The sequence below is a fragment of the Gobio gobio genome (genome assembly GCF_949357685.1).
Source record: "Gobio gobio genome assembly, chromosome: 6".
Classification (NCBI taxonomy): Eukaryota; Metazoa; Chordata; class Actinopteri; order Cypriniformes; family Gobionidae; genus Gobio; species Gobio gobio.
This window is the reverse complement of record NC_137102.1, coordinates 5996258-6018805: the sequence shown is the minus strand read 5'-3', so window position 1 is coordinate 6018805 and position 22548 is coordinate 5996258. Positions and strand designations below refer to the sequence as shown.

The 22548-nt window shown below is 37.5% G+C and overlaps 1 protein-coding gene across 4 annotated transcripts in view; it reads right to left on the bottom strand.

Moving 5' to 3' along the window:
• The window catches only part of nrbp2a (nuclear receptor binding protein 2a), a 66837-nt gene that overhangs the window by 29631 nt on the left and 14658 nt on the right, over positions 1-22548 (bottom strand). For 2 of the 4 annotated variants that reach the window (XR_013816729.1, XM_079819601.1), the window contains exon 2: positions 6728-6760. The exons of the other annotated variants lie outside the window; for them this stretch is intronic. Coding sequence is in view for 1 of the 2 variants with exons in the window: in XM_079819601.1 (XP_079675727.1) it covers positions 6728-6760 (33 nt within the window). In the remaining variant the exon portion in view is untranslated. The remainder of the gene's footprint in view (positions 1-6727; positions 6761-22548) is intronic. 4 annotated transcript variants of the gene reach the window in all.

Genomic DNA, 22548 nt, shown 5'->3' with positions numbered 1-22548 from the left:
TTGGAGGAAAACATTCTAGGATTTTTCTCCACATAATGAACTTAAATGGGAACCAATGGTTGAAGGTCCAAATCAATGCAATTTCAAAGGAAGGGCTTCAGAGGCTCTGATCCCAGACGAGGAATAGGGACTGATCTAGACAAACCATCGGCCATTTTCAAAAAACAAACAAACATTTATATACTTTTTAACCTTTAAATGCGCGACTTCAGTGTTCAGCTTTTGCATGACGCATGATGTCATCACGTCAGAAAGGTCATGTCCGTGGAAGTACCGACCCAGTGTTAAAACGAACGTGCAAAGACTAAATCACATGGCCTTTACAAAAATAAAGGTGAAACAACGATGTCGGACAATTTAAAAGTTGGAGTTGGAGAGTTTTTCCGGCACTGGGTCGGTACTTCCACCTACATCCTGGATGTGACCTTTCCGACGTGATGACATCATACGTCGTGAAGAAGAACAACACAGAAGTCGCGCATTTGAGGTTAAAAAGTATATAAATGTTTTAAGAAAATGTCCGATGGTTTGTCTAGATCAGACTTTATTCCTCGTCTGGGATCAGAGCCTCTGAAGCCCTTCCTTTGAAACTGCAGTGATTTGGACCTTCAACCGTTGGTTCCCATTGAAGTCCATTATGTGGAGAAAAATCCTGGAATGTTTTCCTCAAAAAACATCATTTCTTTTCCACTAAAGAAAGACAAGAACATCTTGAGATGAAATGGGGGTGAGTAAATTATCAGGAAATGTTCATTTTGAAGTGAACTAATCCTTTAACACAGATAAAAAAGAGGCAGTGAGGGATAGACTTACAGTCTTTACAATGGCACGCAAACTTTTACTACTGAAAGTTTTTTTCGGAAAGACAATCACAGTCAGAATGTTGTTTAACAACAGTACAATCCACTGAATGCACTGCATTCGAACCCTCAAAGCCTCATTTTCATTCCTGTCAAAAAAAGAAATACGGTGCTATGGGAAACAGCATCACAAACAGTCTTTTCAACCACACAGTCTCATTATTACTGTGTTACAATAATTCAAGTGATCACTGGGATAAAAGTTTATAGTTCAGATGTAAATACTGATGTCTACAGTTGCGATCAACATCGAACTTGATGCTTCAAAACAAGATTGTATCAACTACAGCATTAGTTGGTGACAAATGACTGTTAAAAATGCATTTGTCCAGAAGGAACCTTTTGGTATTCGACCTGGTTGTGTCCTATAATGAAGGGGTTTTGGGTGCATGTGGTGATATATCACAGATTCATGGAATTGATTTTCCAGTGGACCCAGAGGTGTACATATTCAATGAAGGGCAGAGGTGAACTCTCTTATAAAATCTGGAAACCCTTATTGAATTATATAAAAATAGTGCCACATGAGTTGATCTAGTATCTCCCTGTTTTGTGTGTATGTGTGTTTTTCCTTTGTCTTGTTTATTGTTATATTTGAAGAAAAAAAAAGAAGCTAAATAACATCCCCCCCAAAAAAAAATCCTCGAGTGTTTCCTCGAAAACACTGATTCATCCAGTAATGAAACAACTTTATCATTGAATCATTCACTCAAACTGACTGAAAATAATGAATTAAAGTGAAATATATATTTTTAAATAGACCGCAGCGATTAACATTTTCCCAAAACCTCTAGTAATTTACATGTTATTTTGTTCAATAGAGCTCCGGAGGTCACGTGACCCATTCTGTTTACGATGCCTGCCTGAGTTTCAAGGCAAGAGTTCACTGTAATGCCCCCGCGGTGCTTTACACGAGTATCGATAAAGGAACGGAGAGCTTTCCTGTCAGGACACCTGTGGCACCAGCTGTGCGCAAGTTACAACTAGCCTAGTTTTGATATAAATGGGCACTAGGTTACAACTTATGCACTCCTAAATATTTTTGCGTTGCACCATTAAACTTAGTTGCGCCTAAATCTATGTATAAACTAAATATTTAAGGAAGCCTCCGATCAGGAGTAACATTAACTGATAGAATAGCAGGCAGAACTGCATCAATACGCTCTTGTTTTTCATGACAGACTTCGGGTGCATCTCAATCAGCTCTAGTACAGAAGTCAGGCCACTGATCAGGGATCAGCCCATTGCCTTATGTCCTGATCAGTGCCCTGACTACTGAACCAGGAGCTGATTGAGATGCCCTTCAATTCTTTACACGTATATGACATATAGGCCTACATGCGCCTACATTTTAAGAGAGAAAACATGTGAATAGATTAACGTTATATGTGTGCATCCGTGTTGTGCATGTCAAATAAAATCAGTCATAATCAATAAATTCAGTATTTATTTATTGATCCTTCATTTTGTTTCACATATCCTTTCTGAATGTTATTTGTATATAAAAGCACTTATGTTATTCACGATTAAGTATCGTATTTAATGGGAACTTATTTTTATCATTAGTTATGTCAGGCAAAAGTAGTTAAAGGGATAGTTCACCCAAAAACGAAATTTTTATGTTTATCTGCTTACCCCCAGGGCATCCAAGATGTATGTGCCTTTGTTTCTTCAGTAGAACAAAAATGAAGATTTTTAACTCCAACTGTTGCAGTGTGATAGTCGTATAATGCATGTCAATGGGGATATTTTAGAGTATGAGAGTAAAAACACGTAGACATACGAATCCTTATTAAACCATGCGGCTCGTGGCTCTGCGAGAAACCAAACAGTGTTATTTTTTTACCTATTATCAGACGAATGTCATCTAGTATTCCCAGCGCTATAACTTCCGGCGAATAAGGTCAAAATACTGGCGCGATCAAAGATATATAAATGTAGATGCCTCATTCGACTGATCCGCGCAGGCACTAAAGAGGAATCTATGTATAGATCTATGATCACGCCGGTATTTTGCATGTATTTTGACCTTATTTGCCAGAAGTGATGGTGCGGGGACGGCTGATGCAGAGCCATAGAAAAAAATGAAATACATTTTTAAATATGGATATTTTTCTTACACAAACGCATCGATTCGCTTCAGAAGGCCTTTATTAACACCCCAGAGCCGCGTGGAGCAGTTATTTGATGGACAGATGCATTTTTTATGGACTTCAAAAATCACAATTACTGCTATTATAAAGCTTGGATTAGCCAGAACATTTTTAACATAACTCTAATCGTGTTCGTCTGAAAGAAGAATGTCATATACACCTCGGATGACTTGAGGGTGAGTAAATCATGGGCTAATTTAAATTTTTGGGTGAACTATCCCTTTAAGAATGAAGAATAAACTGAAATTCAGGGCATTTCAACAACTTATAAAATGACGATAAAATGATTTCCCCTTTGCTTTCCCCCGCCTGTTCTGGCATCCTGCCGCACATCAGCTGTCCATCATGTTGAAAAGGTAAGGTTTAAACAGTCCGGTTTTAAATAATTTTATAGCTATCAATGCTAGAGCCGCTCTAGCGCTCCCCTGATTGCCTGCCAAAATGGCGGAGTTTAGGCTGTGAGACGTCAATCTCCGGAGCTTTATAAAGTGGTGCAGGTTTGACATCACATTGTAGGCGAAAACGCGGAAAGAAGTTAGCATTTTAGCAACTCCGGTTCCCTCGTCCCGAAGTCAATGGGTTTTTTGAATGGGGTTTTGTTTAAACGGCTGAAATAAGGTCTGTGGTGAACACAAGCGAAAGACACTTTCACATTTTTTGAAGCTGTTTTGTGGCTTGAAAAAGGAGATTAATAACAAGAGGCTAATGTGACTAAAGAGGCTGTTGAGGAGATTCAGTGGTTCGGATCGCCAAAGTCACGTGATTTCAGCAGTGTGGCGGTTTGGTCATGATTCGACTCGCTGATTCGATACGCTCCGAAGCTTCATGAAGCAGTGTTTTGAAATCGGTTATCACTATATAAGTCGTTATTTAGTTTTTTTTGACGCACCAAAAATATTATCGTCGCTTTATAATATTAATATTGAACCACTGTACTCACATGGGCTGATTTAAATATGTGTTTAGCACATTAATGGATCTTGAGAGTGTAAATTGCTTTGCCCCCTAAGCCTCACTGAGCCTTCAGATTTCAACACAGATATCTTCATTTGTGTTCTGAAGATGAACGGAGGTCTAACGGGTGTGGAACGACATGAGGGTGAGGAATAAATGACATTATTTTCATTTTTGGGTGAACTAACCCTTTAATCCTGGTTTTAAAATGACTGGTTAAACATTTCGCTTCTGGTTTTTGGGAATTAGAAATTGTCAAAATGGCACAAATACAAGACAAGCAACAAAGTTGCTGATCGTCAGGTACCCGACGCTCTGAGCTGAGCATGTTATCAGTTTGCCCATTCCTGAGATTCACACACTTGGCAGTTACTCAGAGGAAGTGCTCAACGTGACAATCCTATGAGTAAAGTGTCACACTCATCAAGCTTTCAGTGCATCCTCTACCAGCTCAAGCTGTATTGTGCAACTTCTACCAAAGAAAGAGTGCTGACAGAGCCGTCGTATTTTCAGCTCCTGCCTCGGGGCGTCCCTCTCCCAAAGGGCTCAACCTTTTATCTTGCGCTCACATATGAAATAAAAGAGTTGGCAAAATCAGCAGTGAGTGATGAATACAGCTTCTTTCGGGTAAACAGAACAAAGTAGGTGTGTTTGGGAAAGTAGGAGGATGAAATGCAAGGCAGGAATTTAAAGAGTCTAAGGCAGATCTCACACTCTTGGTTAAAGGGACAGTTCACCCAAAAATGAAAATTAGCCCATGATTTACTCACCCTCAAGAAATCCTAGGTGTAAGTCATCCTCATGTTCCAGACGATTACAATCACAGTTATATTAAAACATATCCTGGCTCTTCTGTTTCTGTTTTGAAGTAAAAGTGCATTGATCCATCAAAAAAGTGCATTGATCATAAAATTGCATCTATCCACCATAAAAGTGCTTCTCTCCATCATAAAAATGCATCTATCCATCAAAAAAGTGCATCTATCCATCATAAAAGTGCATCTATCCATCATAAAAGTGCATCTATCCATCAAAAAAGTGCATTGATCATAAAATTGCATCTATCCACCATAAAAGTGCTTCTCTCCATCATAAAAATGCATCTATCCATCAAAAAAGTGCATCTATCCATCAAAAAAGTGCATCTATCCATCATAAAAATGCATCTATCCATCAAAAAAGTGCATCTATCCATCATAAAAGTGCATCTATCCATCAAAAAAGTGCATTGATCATAAAATTGCATCTATCCACCATAAAAGTGCATCTCTCCATCATAAAAATGCATCTATCCATCATAAAAGTGCATCTATCCATCATAAAAGTGCATCTCTCCATCATAAAAGTGCATCTCTCCATCATAAAAGTGCATCTATCCATCATAAAAGTGCATCTCTCCATCATAAAAATGCATCTATCCATCATAAAAGTGCATCTATCCATCATAAAAGTGCATCTATCCATCAAAAAAGTGCATCTCTCCATCATAAAAGTGCATCTCTCCATCATAAAAGTGCATCTATCCATCAAAAAAGTGCATCTATCCGTCATAAAAGCGCATCTATCCACCATAAACGTGCATCTCTCCATCATAAAAATGCATCTGTCCATCATAAAAATGCAAAGAAGCAAAGTGAAGCAATGCGTTTGTGAGAAAAATATCCATATTTAAAACTTTACAAACTGTAATCTCTAAAGACATTTTTTAATATAACTCTGATTGTATTTGTCTGAAAGGGTGAGTAAATCATGGGCTAATTTAAATTTTTGGGTGAACTATCCCTTTAAATGTCCTCAGTTGCTGTTTGTGATCTGCAGGACGGTATTGTTCTGTACACCAGGATTCAGAAGCCCAAATCCAGGCCAGTGGTTCCTAATGCACCACTTTTATTACATAAACCTGAACATTATAAAAGCCACGCCAGGACAAGTGCACCACAGGGTTTGAACATGACTGGCACTTTTGAAGTGAGGATTTGTCACAGCCACCTTGTAGGATTGAAGTCTGCAGCATTAACTGAGAGCTGAGAGCTCTGGCTTTGAGCGAGGGGTTAATGCGAAACGCGATCAATGCTGATGGACTTGGAGGGATCATAAACAAAGAACGGTGCAATACGTAGCAGCTGCAGACAGCATCAGATGACTTAGTAAAAAGAGAAGTAGAGAGAAAGACAATGAGAGGAACGTAAACAGAGCATTATAGAATAAAAGCATGATGTGATGTCCACACAGAACAGTGTTAGTCCCCACACTCACGACTCGTGAATGCCCTGCATTGTGACGCTGATGTTGTGGGAAGCCATGGTGTGAACGGACTGAAAGCTTCATCTCCTTTTCCAGCGGTTCTTTTCCTTCCTCTATTAGCTTTCGCTTTCTGTTGCAAAGGTCTGAAAACCAGCATGTGCCAAGAGAAGAACACCTGCAGCAAACTATCCAGCTTTGATAAGATAAACAAGTGCTTTTTTACCGAATGTTTTGGTTGGTTGAGGAATCAGCCTGAATGCAACAATCACATTTATTAGACACAATCTTGTCTTAAAAACAAATTCAACTCATGCATTAATGCAGCCCTGCTGACAAGTGAATGGAGAACCAAACAAAGTTCTCCTAGATTATAAGAGTGACACATGAATAAGGGAAGCTACATATAGGAGTGTCTTGTGACTTTGTGAAAAACTATTTCAAATACTAAACACACACTACTCCTTCATAAAGAGATAAAAAAAAAATCACATGAAAATTCTGCCGTTATTTACTCACCCTCATGTCATTCCAAACCAGTATGACTTTCTTCTGTGGAACATAAAAGAAGATATTTTTAGAAATTAGTTTTTTTGGTCTAAACAATGGAAGTCAGTGGAGTCCAATGTTGCCTGGATCCCAACATTATTCAGAATATCTTCTTTTGTGTTCTACAGAAGAATAATAAAAAAAAAGGTTTGGAATGACATGCAAAATCATTTTATGAGATTTGGATTACACAAAGATTATGCCATTAAAGGTCTGGGGTTTCATATAATGTCTTATGATAGCAATGGGTATTAATATGTGAATGAGTACGGGACTTAACATGTGATTATGTTTATCCATCATAAAAGTGCATCTTTCCATCATAAAAGTGCATCCATCCATCATAAAAGTGCATCTATCCGTCACAAAAGTGCATCTATCCATCATAAAAGTGAATCTATCCATCATAAAAGTGCATCTATCCATCATAAAAGTGAATCTATCCATCATAAAAGTGCATCTGTCCATCATAAAAGTGCATCTGTCCATCATAAAAGTGAATCTGTCCATCATAAAAGTGCATCTGTCCATCATAAAAGTGAATCTATCCGTCATAAAAGAGCATCATTCCATCATAAAAGTAAATCTGTCCATCATAAACGTGCATCCATCCACCATAAAAGTGCATCTATCCATCATAAAAGTGCATCCATCCATCATAAAAGTGCATTTATCCATCATAAAAGTGCATCCATCCATCATAAAAGTGCATTTATCCATCATAAGTGCATCCATCCATCATAAAAGTGCATCTGTCCATCATAAAAGTAAATATGTTCATCATAAAAGTGAATCTATCCATCGTACAAGAGCATCCATCCATCATAAAAGTAAATCTGTCCATCATAAAAGTGAATCTATCCATCATAAAAGAGCATCCATCCATCATAAAAGTGCATCTGTCCATCATAAAAGTAAATATGTTCATCATAAAAGTGAATCTATCCATCGTACAAGAGCATCCATCCATCATAAAAGTAAATCTGTCCATCATAAAAGTGCATCTATCCATCATAAAAGTGCATCTATCCATCATAAAAGTGCATCTATCCATCATAAAAGTGCATCTATCCATCATAAAAGTGCATCTGTCCATCATAAAAGTAAATCTGTCCATCATAAACGTGCATCCATCCACCATAAAAGTGCATCTATCCATCATAAAAGTGCATCCATCCATCATAAAAGTGCATTTATCCATCATAAAAGTGCATCCATCCATCATAAAAGTGCATCTGTCCATCATAAAAGTAAATCTGTTCATCATAAAAGTGAATCTATCCATCGTACAAGAGCATCCATCCATCATAAAAGTAAATCTATCCATCATAAAAGAGCATCCATCCATCATAAAAGTGCATCTGTCCATCATAAAAGTGCATCTGTCCATCATAAAAGTAAATATGTTCATCATAAAAGTGAATCTATCCATCGTACAAGAGCATCCATCCATCATAAAAGTAAATCTGTCCATCATAAAAGTGCATCTATCCATCATAAAAGTGCATCTATCCATCATAAAAGTGCATCTATCCATCATAAAAGTGCATCTGTCCATCATAAAAGTAAATCTGTCCATCATAAACGTGCATCCATCCACCATAAAAGTGCATCTATCCATCATAAAAGTGCATCCATCCATCATAAAAGTGCATTTATCCATCATAAAAGTGCATCCATCCATCATAAAAGTGCATCTGTCCATCATAAAAGTAAATCTGTTCATCATAAAAGTGAATCTATCCATCGTACAAGAGCATCCATCCATCATAAAAGTAAATCTATCCATCATAAAAGAGCATCCATCCATCATAAAAGTAAATCTATCCATCATAAAAGAGCATCCATCCATCATAAAAGTAAATCTATCCATCATAAAAGAGCATCCATCCATCATAAAAGTGCATCTGTCCATCATAAAAGTGAATCTATCCATCATAAAAGAGCATCCATCCATCATAAAAGTGCATCTATCCATCATAAGAGTGCATCTATCCATCATAAAAGTGCATCTATCCATCATAAAAGTGCATCTATCCATCATAAAAGTGCATCTGTCCATCATAAAAGTAAATCTGTCCATCATAAAAGTGCATCTATCCATCATAAAAGTGCATCTATCCATCATAAAAGTGCATCTATCCATCATAAAAGTGCATCTGTCCATCATAAAAGTGCATCTATCCATCATAAAAGTGCATCTGTCCATCATAAAAGTAAATCTGTCCATCATAAAAGTGCATCTGTCCATCATAAAAGTAAATCTGTCCATCATAAAAGTGCATCTATCCATCATAAAAGTGCATCCATCCATCATAAAAGTGCATCTATCCATCATAAAAGTGCATCTATCCATGTTGAGGCAAGTTGGAGCTAAACTCTGGGATTGAATAAGTGCACTCGAACATGACCACTATGGTTTCGGACACCACTACAAATGTCTGTCCCCTCAAATAGTGCCCTATTTGAGGGTATAGGGGGCGATTTCAGATTCAGCCATTGTCTTACTAAGGATAATAGAAACTTATAGGCAGGTGTGTTGAGGCAATTTGGAGCTAAACTCTGCAGGGCAGTGGCTCTCCAGGACTGAGTTTGGACACCCCTGGTGTAGCACATGAAAAAATAAAAACGCACAATAAAGCACATGCTCACACAATGGCACAGCGTAATCCACAAATGGATCAGAAATACCATCTGCTCAATGCCTGTTCTTTATAAACACATAATACTTGATGAAATATCATATTGAGTGTGACAACTTCAGGCTAGTTTCTAGTCAGCCACAACTTTTCATTTTCCGTCTGTCTTAGTACACGATGTAACTACAGAAGTCGAGTTTTAAATAGGAAAAATATCGAAAGTCTTTGGTCATTTTTGAGCGAGATGCTAACGGTCTAATCAGATTCAATGATCTATGCTAAGCTATGCTAAAAGTGCTACCGCCAGACCCAGAGATCAGCTGAATGGATTCGAAAACGGTAAAACTCAACTGTTTAACTCTAGGGGAGTCGAAAAATTTGCCTATTTTCAAAAATAGTGGAGTGGAGAACTCCCTTTAAAGGGATAGTTCACCCACAAATTAAGATATTTTTGATGAAATCTGAGAGCTACGCAACTGACACTTTGATGCTACAAAACGTTAACGAGACAGAAAAAACGGATCCATATGAATAGAGCGTAGTCCAAATTATCCGAAGAGACCTGATCGCTTTATATGACCAACATTTTTAATTTAGGTTTTTAATCACATATAAACATTGAGCGTCAAATTGTCAGATGTATAGCGGTCAAAGGAGGGACAGAAAGCTGTCAGATTTCATCAAAAAGATCTTCATTTGTGTTCTGAAGAATGAATGAAAGTCTTACTGAGTAATTAATGACAGAATTTTCAGTTTTGGGTGAACTATCCCTTTAAAGATTTTATTAATTTACATTTTCAAAATGTAAACACAACTGGATATTTGCAGGCTTTGCAGGACGATGGGATCCGTGTCAATAAATCATTAGAGAATATTAAATAAAGACTTTAACCCTCACCAGTGGAAGTGAAGCTGAACGCTGGATGGCATTTCAGTTCTATCTTGTGTCTAACAGTTCTGGTCTAGTTACTGCTAGTCAGTCACATGAGATTCATTTGGGATTCTTAAGAGCATGAGTGAGCTGAAATACTCAAGCTGTCATCAAAAGCTCATTCTGCAGACTCACACATGACACTAATAAGTTCGAACAACCTATCGCTGTCATCTAGCATCTCCGAATTCACATATGAAAAGACGCATTGTCTCGACTGATTGAAGAAGCACGGCAGGTTACTCTCGCACAATTAATCAGTTTAACTCCTGGCAGAATTCATTGAAATTGATGGCACAGTTCTGCATCTGAAACAGATGGAATTGAAATTGTGACTGTTTTTTAAGGGACATTCAGTTTTACATTGAATTCGCAAATGAGGAAACTTCAAAAGTGGTTTAGAAATACAATAATATCTCCATCACAGGTCTTGAATAGGCTCTGCGACATCCACATCCATACTACTGACAGCAAAAACCCAATCCAGAAAGGAAAATTCAGTCATTTACCTTCTTTCTAGGAACACAAAAGAAGATATAGCCTCCATTTTTAGACCATAACATGAAAGTCAATGGGGTCAAATCAATGTTTAGATCATTCTGAACATCTTCAAAAACAACATGAGTGCAATAATTGTCCTTTTTAGGTGAACTATCCCTTTAAGTCAACTTCAACCAAAGCTAATGTTAATGGTTCAGCGAAACGTTTCATTGTCCATTTCAAATTGCGTTAAATACAATTAAAAAGTAACGTACGAGAGTCTCTAAAACAAAAGATCCTTTTAAAATGGTGTCACGGGAAACCAACTCTGCCAGTTTCTGGGACTGGAGATTGTTGAGAGAGGCTGGCACAACCTTCTAGAGCCCAGTGCCAAACACAGCCATCTTGATAATATAGTGTGTCGAAGAGAGATGAGCAGTGGTCAGAATAAGAGGGCCAACATAATTGTTTTCCTAACCGGACAAATGCTCATGCAATAAAAGTGAGCGAAACAGAGAAATACCATATGTACGGCTTAATGCAGTGAGACAGATGGCGTTTGCTGGTTTTGCTATACTCTGGCCATTAGCCAAGGCAAACTCTCCCTCTCTCACACACACACACACACACACACACACACACACACACACACACACACACACACACACACACACACACACACACACACACACACACACACACACACACACACACACACACACACACACACACACACACACACACACACACACACACACACACACACACACACACACACACACACACACACACACACACACACACACACACACACACACACACACACACACACACACACACACACACACACACACACACACACACACACACACACACACACACACACACACACACGTCTGCTGTTCCTCTCCACTGGTTTAATTAGTGTAAATGCATTACCACCATCTTTCAATGGGTGAGAGGGTCCATTACCTGTGAGTGTCTGATAATGACAGTACAAATACACCAGGAGTGTGCGGCAAGATCAAAATCTTATATTATGGTTAAGGTTGGGTATCGTCCACATTTTAACCGGTACCAGTACCTGAAATTCAGTACCCAACGGTACCTTTTTTCGGTACTTTAGGGATGTTTTACATCAATAACTGTAAAGATCCTGTAAGTCGTTTATAGAAGTGTTATTGACATTATGCCAGAGCTGCCCTGCTCTCTGTCTGCCATTGTCTGTGATGTTTGATTACTGTAATATTTACTAGTTAATAGTCGGCTACTACCTACTTCATTTAATTCATAAAAACAACCATATTATTATTTTTTTATTTTTAATTTCATTTCTATGAAAAGATTTCCCACAAATTATGTGTTGTGTATTTTCTGGAAATCAAATGAAGACATAAGACATTCATTTAATTTATCTTTTAATTTAACTAAACTGTTGTTTTTTTTGTCAAACAAAGTGCTGCACAACTGAGCGTTACATGGTTAAAATTAAAACATGAAGAATTTTTTTTATTTATTACTTAAAAAATAAAAGTTGTGATAATTTATTATTATTACATTAGTGTTAGTAGTATTATTATTACATTGAGGCGTATCTAAATTATACTATACAACAGTGATGTATTTGTCAAGTTAGCCAAACTTTTATTTTGACATGTTGCCGTGAAGACCTTTGAGTTTCTGTGTTTATGATATGACGGTAGTTTTTCTCAAATGAAACGGTAAAATGCTGATGAAGTGACTCTCAGTGGCTCTGGAGATGACATTTGTGCGTTCATGTCCTCATATGAGCTACAGAGATCGAAACATGCGACCGTTTGTGTGTGTGTGTGTGTGTGTGTGTGTGTGTGTGTGTGTGTGTGTGTGGTGAACCGTGCGTATACGTCATTCATTCGTACAGAGACACGCAGGATTCGTATTTAAATAGTCTTTTTACGGTTTAATATTCATAGACACTAATTACCAGATGCGTTCTCAGGAACCTAAATTTGGTACCGATTGATTTAATGTGAATCGGTACTCGGTAGAACAGACGTAATTCGGTCTGTAACCTTAAAAGTACAGAGTTCGGTACCCAACCCTAATTATGGTATGAGTATTAATATTGAGCATTACTATCTCAATATACACTACCATTCAAAAGTTTGGAATCCGAAAGATTTAAAAATATATATATATTATGCTCACCAAGTCTGCATTTATTTGACCTAAAAAAAAAATTATTTTATTTTAATACTCTCAAATTAAGCCCTTTTTAAGATTTATGCTATTTAATTAAAGGGGTCATGAATTGAGAAATCAACTTTTCATTCAGCCTTTGATACATAAAAGTTCATCATAATATAAGAATGTCCTGTAAGTTTCGGAGCTGAAAACTTGCGTGATAGTCAAAGAAAAGCTTTTATTGACACCAGACCCAGCAAACGATCGATCTCAGAATATGCCAACCCTTGACGTCATCATGTGGCGAAACGAAGAGAGCAAGATATTGTGCTGTGCCTGGTTGTGGAAGAAGCTTCCTTCGGATTATAATATTAGGAATGAGTGGTTGAACTATTTTTAATGAAGTTCCAGCTCACGTGCGTAAGACATTGCGAATTGTGTGTGTGTGTGTGTGTGTGTGTGTGTGTATGTGTGAGTTAGTGATGCGCGGCACGCCCATAAAAACAGAGCGTTCCAGGAGAGAGCCTCAAAACCATGGCAGAAAATAGCCTATTACGTATTCATCATGATGTTTTTTTTTATGTAAAAACCACGCAAACGTAATAAGTTGACCTCAGACAACAGTATACAATTTTTTAAAAGCCAGTTCATGACACCTTTAATAGTAAAAATCCATCAAATTAATCAGAATAATCCTTGGATAATTCATTAAGGATTGTTCAATAATGTAATTACGTAAGGATTATTCAGATCAATTTGACGGAATTTTACTATTAATTCAATTGCGTAAATCTATAAAAAAGGGTTTTTTTGTGTACATTTTAAAAATCACATTTATTCCTGTGATGGAATTTAAATTTTCAGTAGCCATTTCTTATTATTATCAATGTTGAAGACAGTTTAACTGTTTAATATTTTTTGATAAATATGGTCAAAAGAACAGCATTAATTTGAAATAGAAATCTTTTGTAACATTATAGAAGACTTTACTGTCACTTTTGATCAATTTAACCCTTAATCGTCCCTCAAGTAGGGTTTACGTTTGAGTCCCTTGGGGTCAGATAGACCCCAAACTTTTACAGAGCGATTGCATAAGGAAATACAATTTTACATGGAAAACTATATATCTTTTTTTTTATTTACTTCTCAACTATACATTTATGCTGTGTTTTTGTGGGTATTTGGTAGTTTTTTTACCTATTTACTGCACAAATACTTAACTATGTCATAAATTGGCTCATTAAAAATCATTTTTTTATGAAAAAATCACTTGAATGATGATCTTAAATAAATATAAATAGTTTTTGGACATTGCTCTATGTGTTAGGGATAGAATACCGCCATCTGTAGGTTTGTGGAAAAACTTTAGGAATTATAGTTAAAGAGAAAGAGTGCAATGACCACATTATCCAATAGAGGTCCATAGGGAAGTTATGCAAAAGTTAAGCTGCCTTTCATCTTTCTTTTATTTGCCCTTTTCCCTCTCTTTCTCATGATTGTTCCATGTTGCATTTATGCTCTAGTATTTGTCCTTCATTTATGTATGGAATTTTTTCAGATTTATGCCAGTTTTGTTGATTTTATTTGCCAATTTCTATAAAAATGCTCTCTGTTGCAGTCACACACATGTGTGTGTTTGTGTGTGTGCGTGTGTGTATGAGACAGAAAGTTCGTTCCACTTTGTGTTTATGCTCTAGGACCAGATCTTGATATAAATGTAGACATTTTCAGATTTATACTGGATTTAGATGATTTTTTTTTACAAAGAAAGTGAAAAAAAAGCATTTTTTTTACATTTTCCCATTCATTGCCAAAATCCAAAAAAATGCTCCAGACACCTGTGTTTGTGTGTGTGTGTGTGTGTGTGTGTGTGTGTGTGTGTGTGTGTGTGTGTGTGTGTGTGTGTGTGTGTGTGTGTGAGTGAACATGCTTGTTCCATATTGCATTTGTGCTCTAGTATTAGTACTTCATTTATGTATGAAAATCTTTCAGATTTATGCCAGTTTTGTTGATTTTATTTGCCAGTTTCTATAAAAATGCTCTCTGTTGCAGTCACACACATGTGTGTGTTTGTGTGTGTATGTGCGTGTGTGTATGAGACAGAAAGTTCGTTCTACTTTGTGTTTATGCTCTAGGACCAGACCTTGATATAAATGTGGAAATTTTCAGATTTATACTGGATTTAGTAAAAAAAAAATTGACAAAAAAAGTGAAAAAAATGTATTTTTTACACTTTCCCATTCATTTTCAATGTGGGGTCAATCTGACCCCGAGGGACTTAAACGGTAAAAAAAATTTTACACACCTTTAGAACAACCAAATCAAGCTTGGATTTTTTGTGCATGTTTAGATAGATTATTTAGGAAAAGTCACAGAGTCTCATGGCCCTGAGATGAAGGGAACACTTTTAAAAAATGGAGGAAAAGTCCAGTGGGGTCAGCTGGAGCCCAAGGGACGATTAAGGGTTAATGTGTCCTTGTTGAACAAAGTATTAAAAGTGCTAAAAAAAATTATACGACCTCTAACTAGGGCTGCACAATATAGCGAAATTATCGAAATATTGCAAAATGTTGCATATCGCAAGGGCACGCAATATCTGAATGATTTTATTAAGCTACTTCAACATTGTGAAAAGTGTATGTTTTAGGTTGACGCATAGAACAGAGAATAGACTGGGCACACGACTGTTACTAATGTGACTTGCTTGACGTTAAAAAGAGTTATTAAACGCAATAACTTGCAAAAAACAACTCCTTTGCAGTCTCGTGCTGTCTGACACACACACACCAAAACGTGTGTGCACGCCGTTCTTTTTTCGTGTCGTTACACACTCGAGTCTTGATGAGTATTCATGTAAACACAGTCGGTTATGCTTGAAGTGAAAGATATCAGTTGGGAAAGAAATAGATTTTACACACTTAAAAAGCAATATCGTATCGCATTATTTAACAAGGATATCGCATTTTTATTCAATATCGCACAGCCCTACCTCTAACTTTTGAACAGTATAGAGTAAATATCGTTGCTTCAACCCTCACATTTTTATTTCAGGGAGGAAATTCAAAGATTATTACATTATTCATAACAAATGAATGATAAAAATCCGCTTAAAGGGTTAGTTCACCCAAAAATGAAAATTCTGTCATTAATTACTTACCCTCATGTCGTTGGACACCCGTCAGACCTCCGTTCATCTTCCAAAAAGAAATGAAGATATTTTAGTTGAAATCTGATGGCTCTGAAAGGCCTCCATTGGCACAATGCACGGTTCACTCTCAAGACCCTTAAAAGGCACTAAAGACGTCGTTACAAAGTCCATCTCACTACGGTGGTTCTAAAATAACTTTACGAATCGCAAGAATAGTTTTTGTGCGCAAAAAAACCCTAAATAACGACTTATATAGTGATGACGATTTCAAAACACGGCCTCATGAAGCTTCGAAGCGTTATGAATCAGTGAGTCGATTACGCAGTTTGAATCGCCAAATTTCAGCAGTTTGACACACGATCCGAATCATGATTCGACTCACTGATTCATAACGCTTCAAAGCTTCATGATGCCGTGTTTTGAAATCGTCATCACTATGCAAGTCGTTATTTAGGGGTTTTTTTGCGCACAAAAACTATTCTCGCCGATTCATAAAGTTATTGTAGAACCACTGTAGTGAGATGGACTTTGTAACGACGTCTTTAGTGCCTTTTAAGGGTCTTGAGAGAGTAAAGTGCATTGTGCCAATGGAGGCCTTTCAGAGCCATCAGATTTTAACTAAAATATCTTCATTTGTGTCTGAAGATGAACGGAGGTCTGACGGGTGTCCAACGACATGAGGGTGAGTAATTAATGACAGAATTTTCATTTTTGGGTGAACCAACCCTTTAATAATTTTGTGATTCAAAACAGTAATGGATTATAAATATGACTGGATAAATCCCATATGTTCCCTGACAGTGACGGTGTGACTGCACAGTTGAATTCTCTATTAATGAGCCACACTGTGATGTTGCCCGGCAACCATAACCACTTACAGTTACATGTGTTTCCTCCAGACATCCGTGGCTGCTCCCTTTATAATCAGTGGACCGTCCGCAGTGGTCTAAACTGTTTACATCGCTCCAGTAAATAGCAACAAATAGCATCTTAGTCAATACTGTAAAAGTGCAAAAGATACCATTTAGAAGAAGTGTAAATAGACACGATATACTGATAAATTGTCTGAGTTAGAGAAAATAGCCTTTACCAACAACACTAAATAGCGTCTTTGAATCCGGCATAAACAGAATCTCTTCATAATTTCTACCATTTCACAGCTATAATGTCATAAGACACAGAGACATTAGATCTAAAAAACATCAAATGTCTATGTATGATCTGTGAAAAAAACAGTTCTGTGAATCGTGATGAAGTGTTATCAATAACAAAAGTTTGAGTGAATGAAAGTGGCCAACACCCATTCTTTTCTTCACCTATAGATAATTTCCACATCTGTAATCCTGACTGACACGGGAACATTATATCTGCTCGCTTGAAACACGCCGAATCTCTTAAAGACAGAAAAGTGAGCGACCCCTGACCTATTTTAAAGCAATCCTTTCCCTCTAGCCTCACTATAAGGACATCCAGTAGAAAGGTTTGTTCCTTTCTGAGGAATGAAACTCTATGAAGAATGCAAACGACCGACTTGTTTATTCACTTTTAAGACCTCAAGCAGGTAGTTTGCATTTTTCACGTATGCTTGTGAAATCTTTTGTCATTGTGAGGACTGAATTAAAAGGTAGGCTGAATGCAAAACTAACTTTACCTTAAGCAACAACTGCCTGACGCTACATGAAATATGGGCCAACAGCCCCAGGATTTACCGCTGTTGACAGTGAACATCATAAGATCTTAAGATACCAGGTTTTGAATGCTTCTATCATTGTTTATATGACATGATTTATACAAATAAATTGTATCTGTATCACATAAGGATGTGTGAAAAAAATGCATAGCCCAAATTTGTCATGAAGTAAGTGCTTTTGCTTCAAGACCCAAATTTTACTGTATAATATAATATAATATATATATATATATATATCCAACAAAATACTAAATTATTAGCATCAAAATAAGCCTATTTATTTTAATATCCTAAATACACTATATTGCCAAAAGGTTTGGGACGCCTGCCTTTATGCACATGAACTTTAATGACATCCCATTCTTAATCCCTTAATATGGATTTGGCCCATCCTTCGCAGCTCTAACAGCTTCAGCTCTTCTGGGAAGGCTTTCCTCAAGGTTTAGGAGTGTGTTTATGGGGATTCTTCTAGAAGCACATTCGTGAGGTCAAGCACTGATGTTGGAGGAGAAGGCCTGGCTCTCAGTCTCCGCTCTAATTCAACCCTAAGGTGTTCTATCGGGTTGAGGTCAGGACTCAAGTTCCTCCACACCAAACTCGCTCATCCATGTCTTTATGGAGCGACGCTTTGTGCACTGGTCAGTCATGTTGGGACAGGAAGGGTTGGGAGTTGGGAGCATGAAATTGTCCAAAATGTCTTGGTATGCTGAAGCATTAAGAGTTCCTTTCACTGGAACTAAGGGCCCAACCCCTGAAAAACAACCCCATCCCATAACCTCCACCAAACTTTACACTTGGCACAATGCAGTCAGGCAAGTCCCGTTCTCCTGGCAACCGCCAAACCCAGACTCGTCCATCGGATCCCCAGACAGAGAAGCGTGATTGGTCACTCCAGAGAACACGTCTCACTGCTCTAGAGTCCAGTGGCGGCGTACTTTACCCCACTGCATCCCACGCTTTGCATTGCACTTGTCGACGTAAGGCTTGGATGAGCTGCTCGGCAACATGAAATCATGACTTGGCGTAAACATACAGGCCACTTTCTAAAGTCAAATGGCGTGTTATCTGTACACATTTTGAGCTATCCGCGTGTATGTCTACGCCGTGTGACTCCGCGAAACGAACCATTATATGTGTGTGTGTGTGTCCACAATGTAAATGGATTTATAAACATACTAAATTATATTTTATTGAAAATGTAAAAATGCAGAATGTTTCTTGTGATGGGTAGGTTTAGGGGTAGTGTGTGTGTGTGTGTGTGTGTGTGTGTGTGTGATGGGTAGGTTTAGGGGCAGTGTGTGTGTGTGTGTGATGGGTAGGTTTAGGGGCAGTGTGTGTGTGTGTGATGGGTAGGTTTAGGGGCAGTGTGTGTGTGTGTGATGGGTAGGTTTAGGGGCAGTGTGTGTGTGTGTGTGATGGGTAGGTTTAGGGACAGTGTGTGTGTGTGTGTGATGGGTAGGTTTAGGGACAGTGTGTGTGTGTGTGTGATGGGTAGGTTTAGGGGCAGTGTGTGTGTGTGTGTGATGGGTAGGTTTAGGGGCAGTGTGTGTGTGTGTGTGATGGGTAGGTTTAGGGGCAGTGTGTGTGTGTGTGATGGGTAGGTTTAGGGGCAGTGTGTGTGTGTGTGTGATGGGTAGGTTTAGGGGCAGTGTGTGTGTGTGTGTGATGGGTAGGTTTAGGGGCAGTGTGTGTGTGTGTGATGGGTAGGTTTAGGGGCAGTGTGTGTGTGTGTGATGGGTAGGTTTAGGGGCAGTGTGTGTGTGTGTGATGGGTAGGTTTAGGGGCAGTGTGTGTGTGTGTGTGATGGGTAGGTTTAGGGGTAGGGGCAGTGTAGGGGGATAGAATGAAACGGCGTTGATAAACACGCTAAAAACCGATTATGCGTCTTGATAGCACGCCAAAATGGCATACGAATTGGCGTGTCATACGCCATTTCATGAGATCAGTCTGTGCTCGGCCATGGAAACCCATTCCCTGAAGCTCTACACACTGTTCTTGAGCTCATCTGAAGGCCACAGAAGTTTGGAGATCTGGAGGTCTTGATCTGCAGAAAGTTGGCGACTTCTGTGTCCCTCAGCATGCGCTGACCCCGCTCTGTGATTTCACTTCGTAGCTGAGTTGCTGTTGTTCCCAATTGCTTCCACTCTGTTATAACACCACTAACAGTTGAGCGTGGGATATTTAGTATAATATTTGGACTTATTGCACAGGTGTCCACCGATCACGGCCCCACGCTTGAGTTCCCTGAGCTCCTGAGAGCGACCCATTCTCTCACTAATGTGTGTAGAAGCGAACACACACACACACACACGCGCTCCTGAGAGCGGCCCATTCTCTCACTAATGTGTGTAGAAGCGTCTGCAGGCCTAGAGCTTGATTTATACACCTGTGGCCATGAAGTGATTGAACACCTGGGCGCAGTGATTTAGAGGAGCGTCCCAATACTTTTGGCAATATAGTGCATGTATGTTATATGGTTAGTTGCCTTAATCTGCCATTTTTGTGTCACAAACCATCAGTTCAGAACCACTAGTCAAAACAAACAAACAATCAAACTAAATGCTACTATGCAGTTTCCTATTACCAAGTCAAAGGAAGTAAAGTGTCTCCTTGAGAAACGTTCAGTAAAGCACCGATATTGATGAGATCAGTGGGTTGGCAAGGCTAATCCATTGGCAATGTGCAGTTAAAGACAACATTTACTATGTCCCGGTGAATGTGCTTTAATTTGTGTTGGTGTGTGTGAGTCAGAGACAGAAAGACGGGAGTGGGAGACAGAGATGTTATGCATGCTGAGCAGAATGACTAAGTGTACGCAGATTTGTGTCAATGAGGGCCTGTAACTCAAAGCCGGTTGTAAATGCAGGCGCAGCCATGAAAAGCACTTGCCTCTGGGAAAATTCAACAGTCACAGATCTAACATTTCATTAGCATTGCTCATTAAACACAGACGAGGTGAACTTTAGTCCTACTGAGCCTCCTCACAAGCTAATGATTCTCTTCCTATACTGATGTCCTCAGGAAAGGGATGATGACTGGGCTTTTTTAGTCTCTGGGATTCGGCTCATTTAGTTCATACAAGAAATCTGCTATCAGCTGAGATTACGACAAGGCACCGATGCTGATACAGATCAGCCGGCTCGTGTGCACTTTTCGCCTTCTCTGTCTAATTAAATTCCCTTTCAATCCATTTTCCATCAAATTGTATTCTGTAATCCCGCACACTCATTTGGAACAGATTTAGTTATTGCAGCGTTTAAACTTTAGGGAAGACAGCTGATAAAAAAGAATAGGTGAACATTAAGTTTCTACAACAGTTACTAATGGTCCTCATAATACACAATGATTTATTGTACAGAGGTAAATAAATAGCCATATTGTGTTTACAACAATCATTTTAACTTCTTGTTTATTGAACAACTATATAAAAGTAAAAATAACTACTAATATATGTGTGTGTATTGTGTGTAATAATTATGTATATACACATACACGCATGCATTTATTTAAGGAAACTGTTATATTTATAAATAAAATATTTATATATAATATAAATTTATATATATATATATATAAATTTATTATTTATATATATATAATAAATAATAAATTTAAATTTATTATTATTATATATATACACACACACACATGCAAATATTTCTTAAATATATACATGAATGAGTGTGTATTTATATATACACATAATTATTATACACAGTACAGTACACACATATATTATGCAAACAAACTTATTTCCGATGCGATTAATCAATTTCACACACACACACACACACACACACACACACACACACACACACACACACACACACACACACACACACACACACACACACACACACACACACACACACACACACACACACACACACACACACACACACACACACACACACACACACACACACACACACACACACACACACACACACACACACACACACACACACACACACGTAAGGTCATATTTTTAAAGCTTTATCTATTTATTATACAGCTTATTACATATCTGTACACTGTAAAAAAGTATAGGATCAATAAGTTATGACAACATATGTTTTTAAGTTAATTTAACTCAAAATCAAAATAAGTTAAGCAATTTCAACTTTTTAATTTAAGTTATACAAGATTCAACTCAAAATTGTAAGTCAGTTGAATGTAAATTGTAATATAGAGAGTTGAAATGAACTTGTACACTGTAAAAAAAATATTGTTGGTTTAACTTTAAAAAGTAAGTAACCTGGTTGCCTTAAAATTGAGTTAATTGAAATTAAAAAAATTGAGTTAATACAATGAAGGAAATTGGTTTAAGAAATAGAAATTCAAAATATTATTGTATCTGAACCACATAAATAAATAAAAAAAATGTTGTGATAAATCATGAAAATAGCACAATTTGGCACGTTTCACTGCATTATTACAAATAAAATACACAATTGCGCAATATGCTTACAAAATATTTGAATAATATTTGAATAAAGGGTAATATCGATTCTCAAATGTTCATTGTATTAACTAAAATTTTAAATTTCAATTAACTCAAAATGTTAAGGCAACCAGGTAACTTACTTTTTAAATATTATTTTTTACAGTGTATATATTAATATTCATTTAAACTAAAGGATTAATCATTTAGAAACTAAAATTGCTTGTGTGAAATCGATTATGGTTATATATATATATATATATATATATATATATATATATATATATATTTTTTTT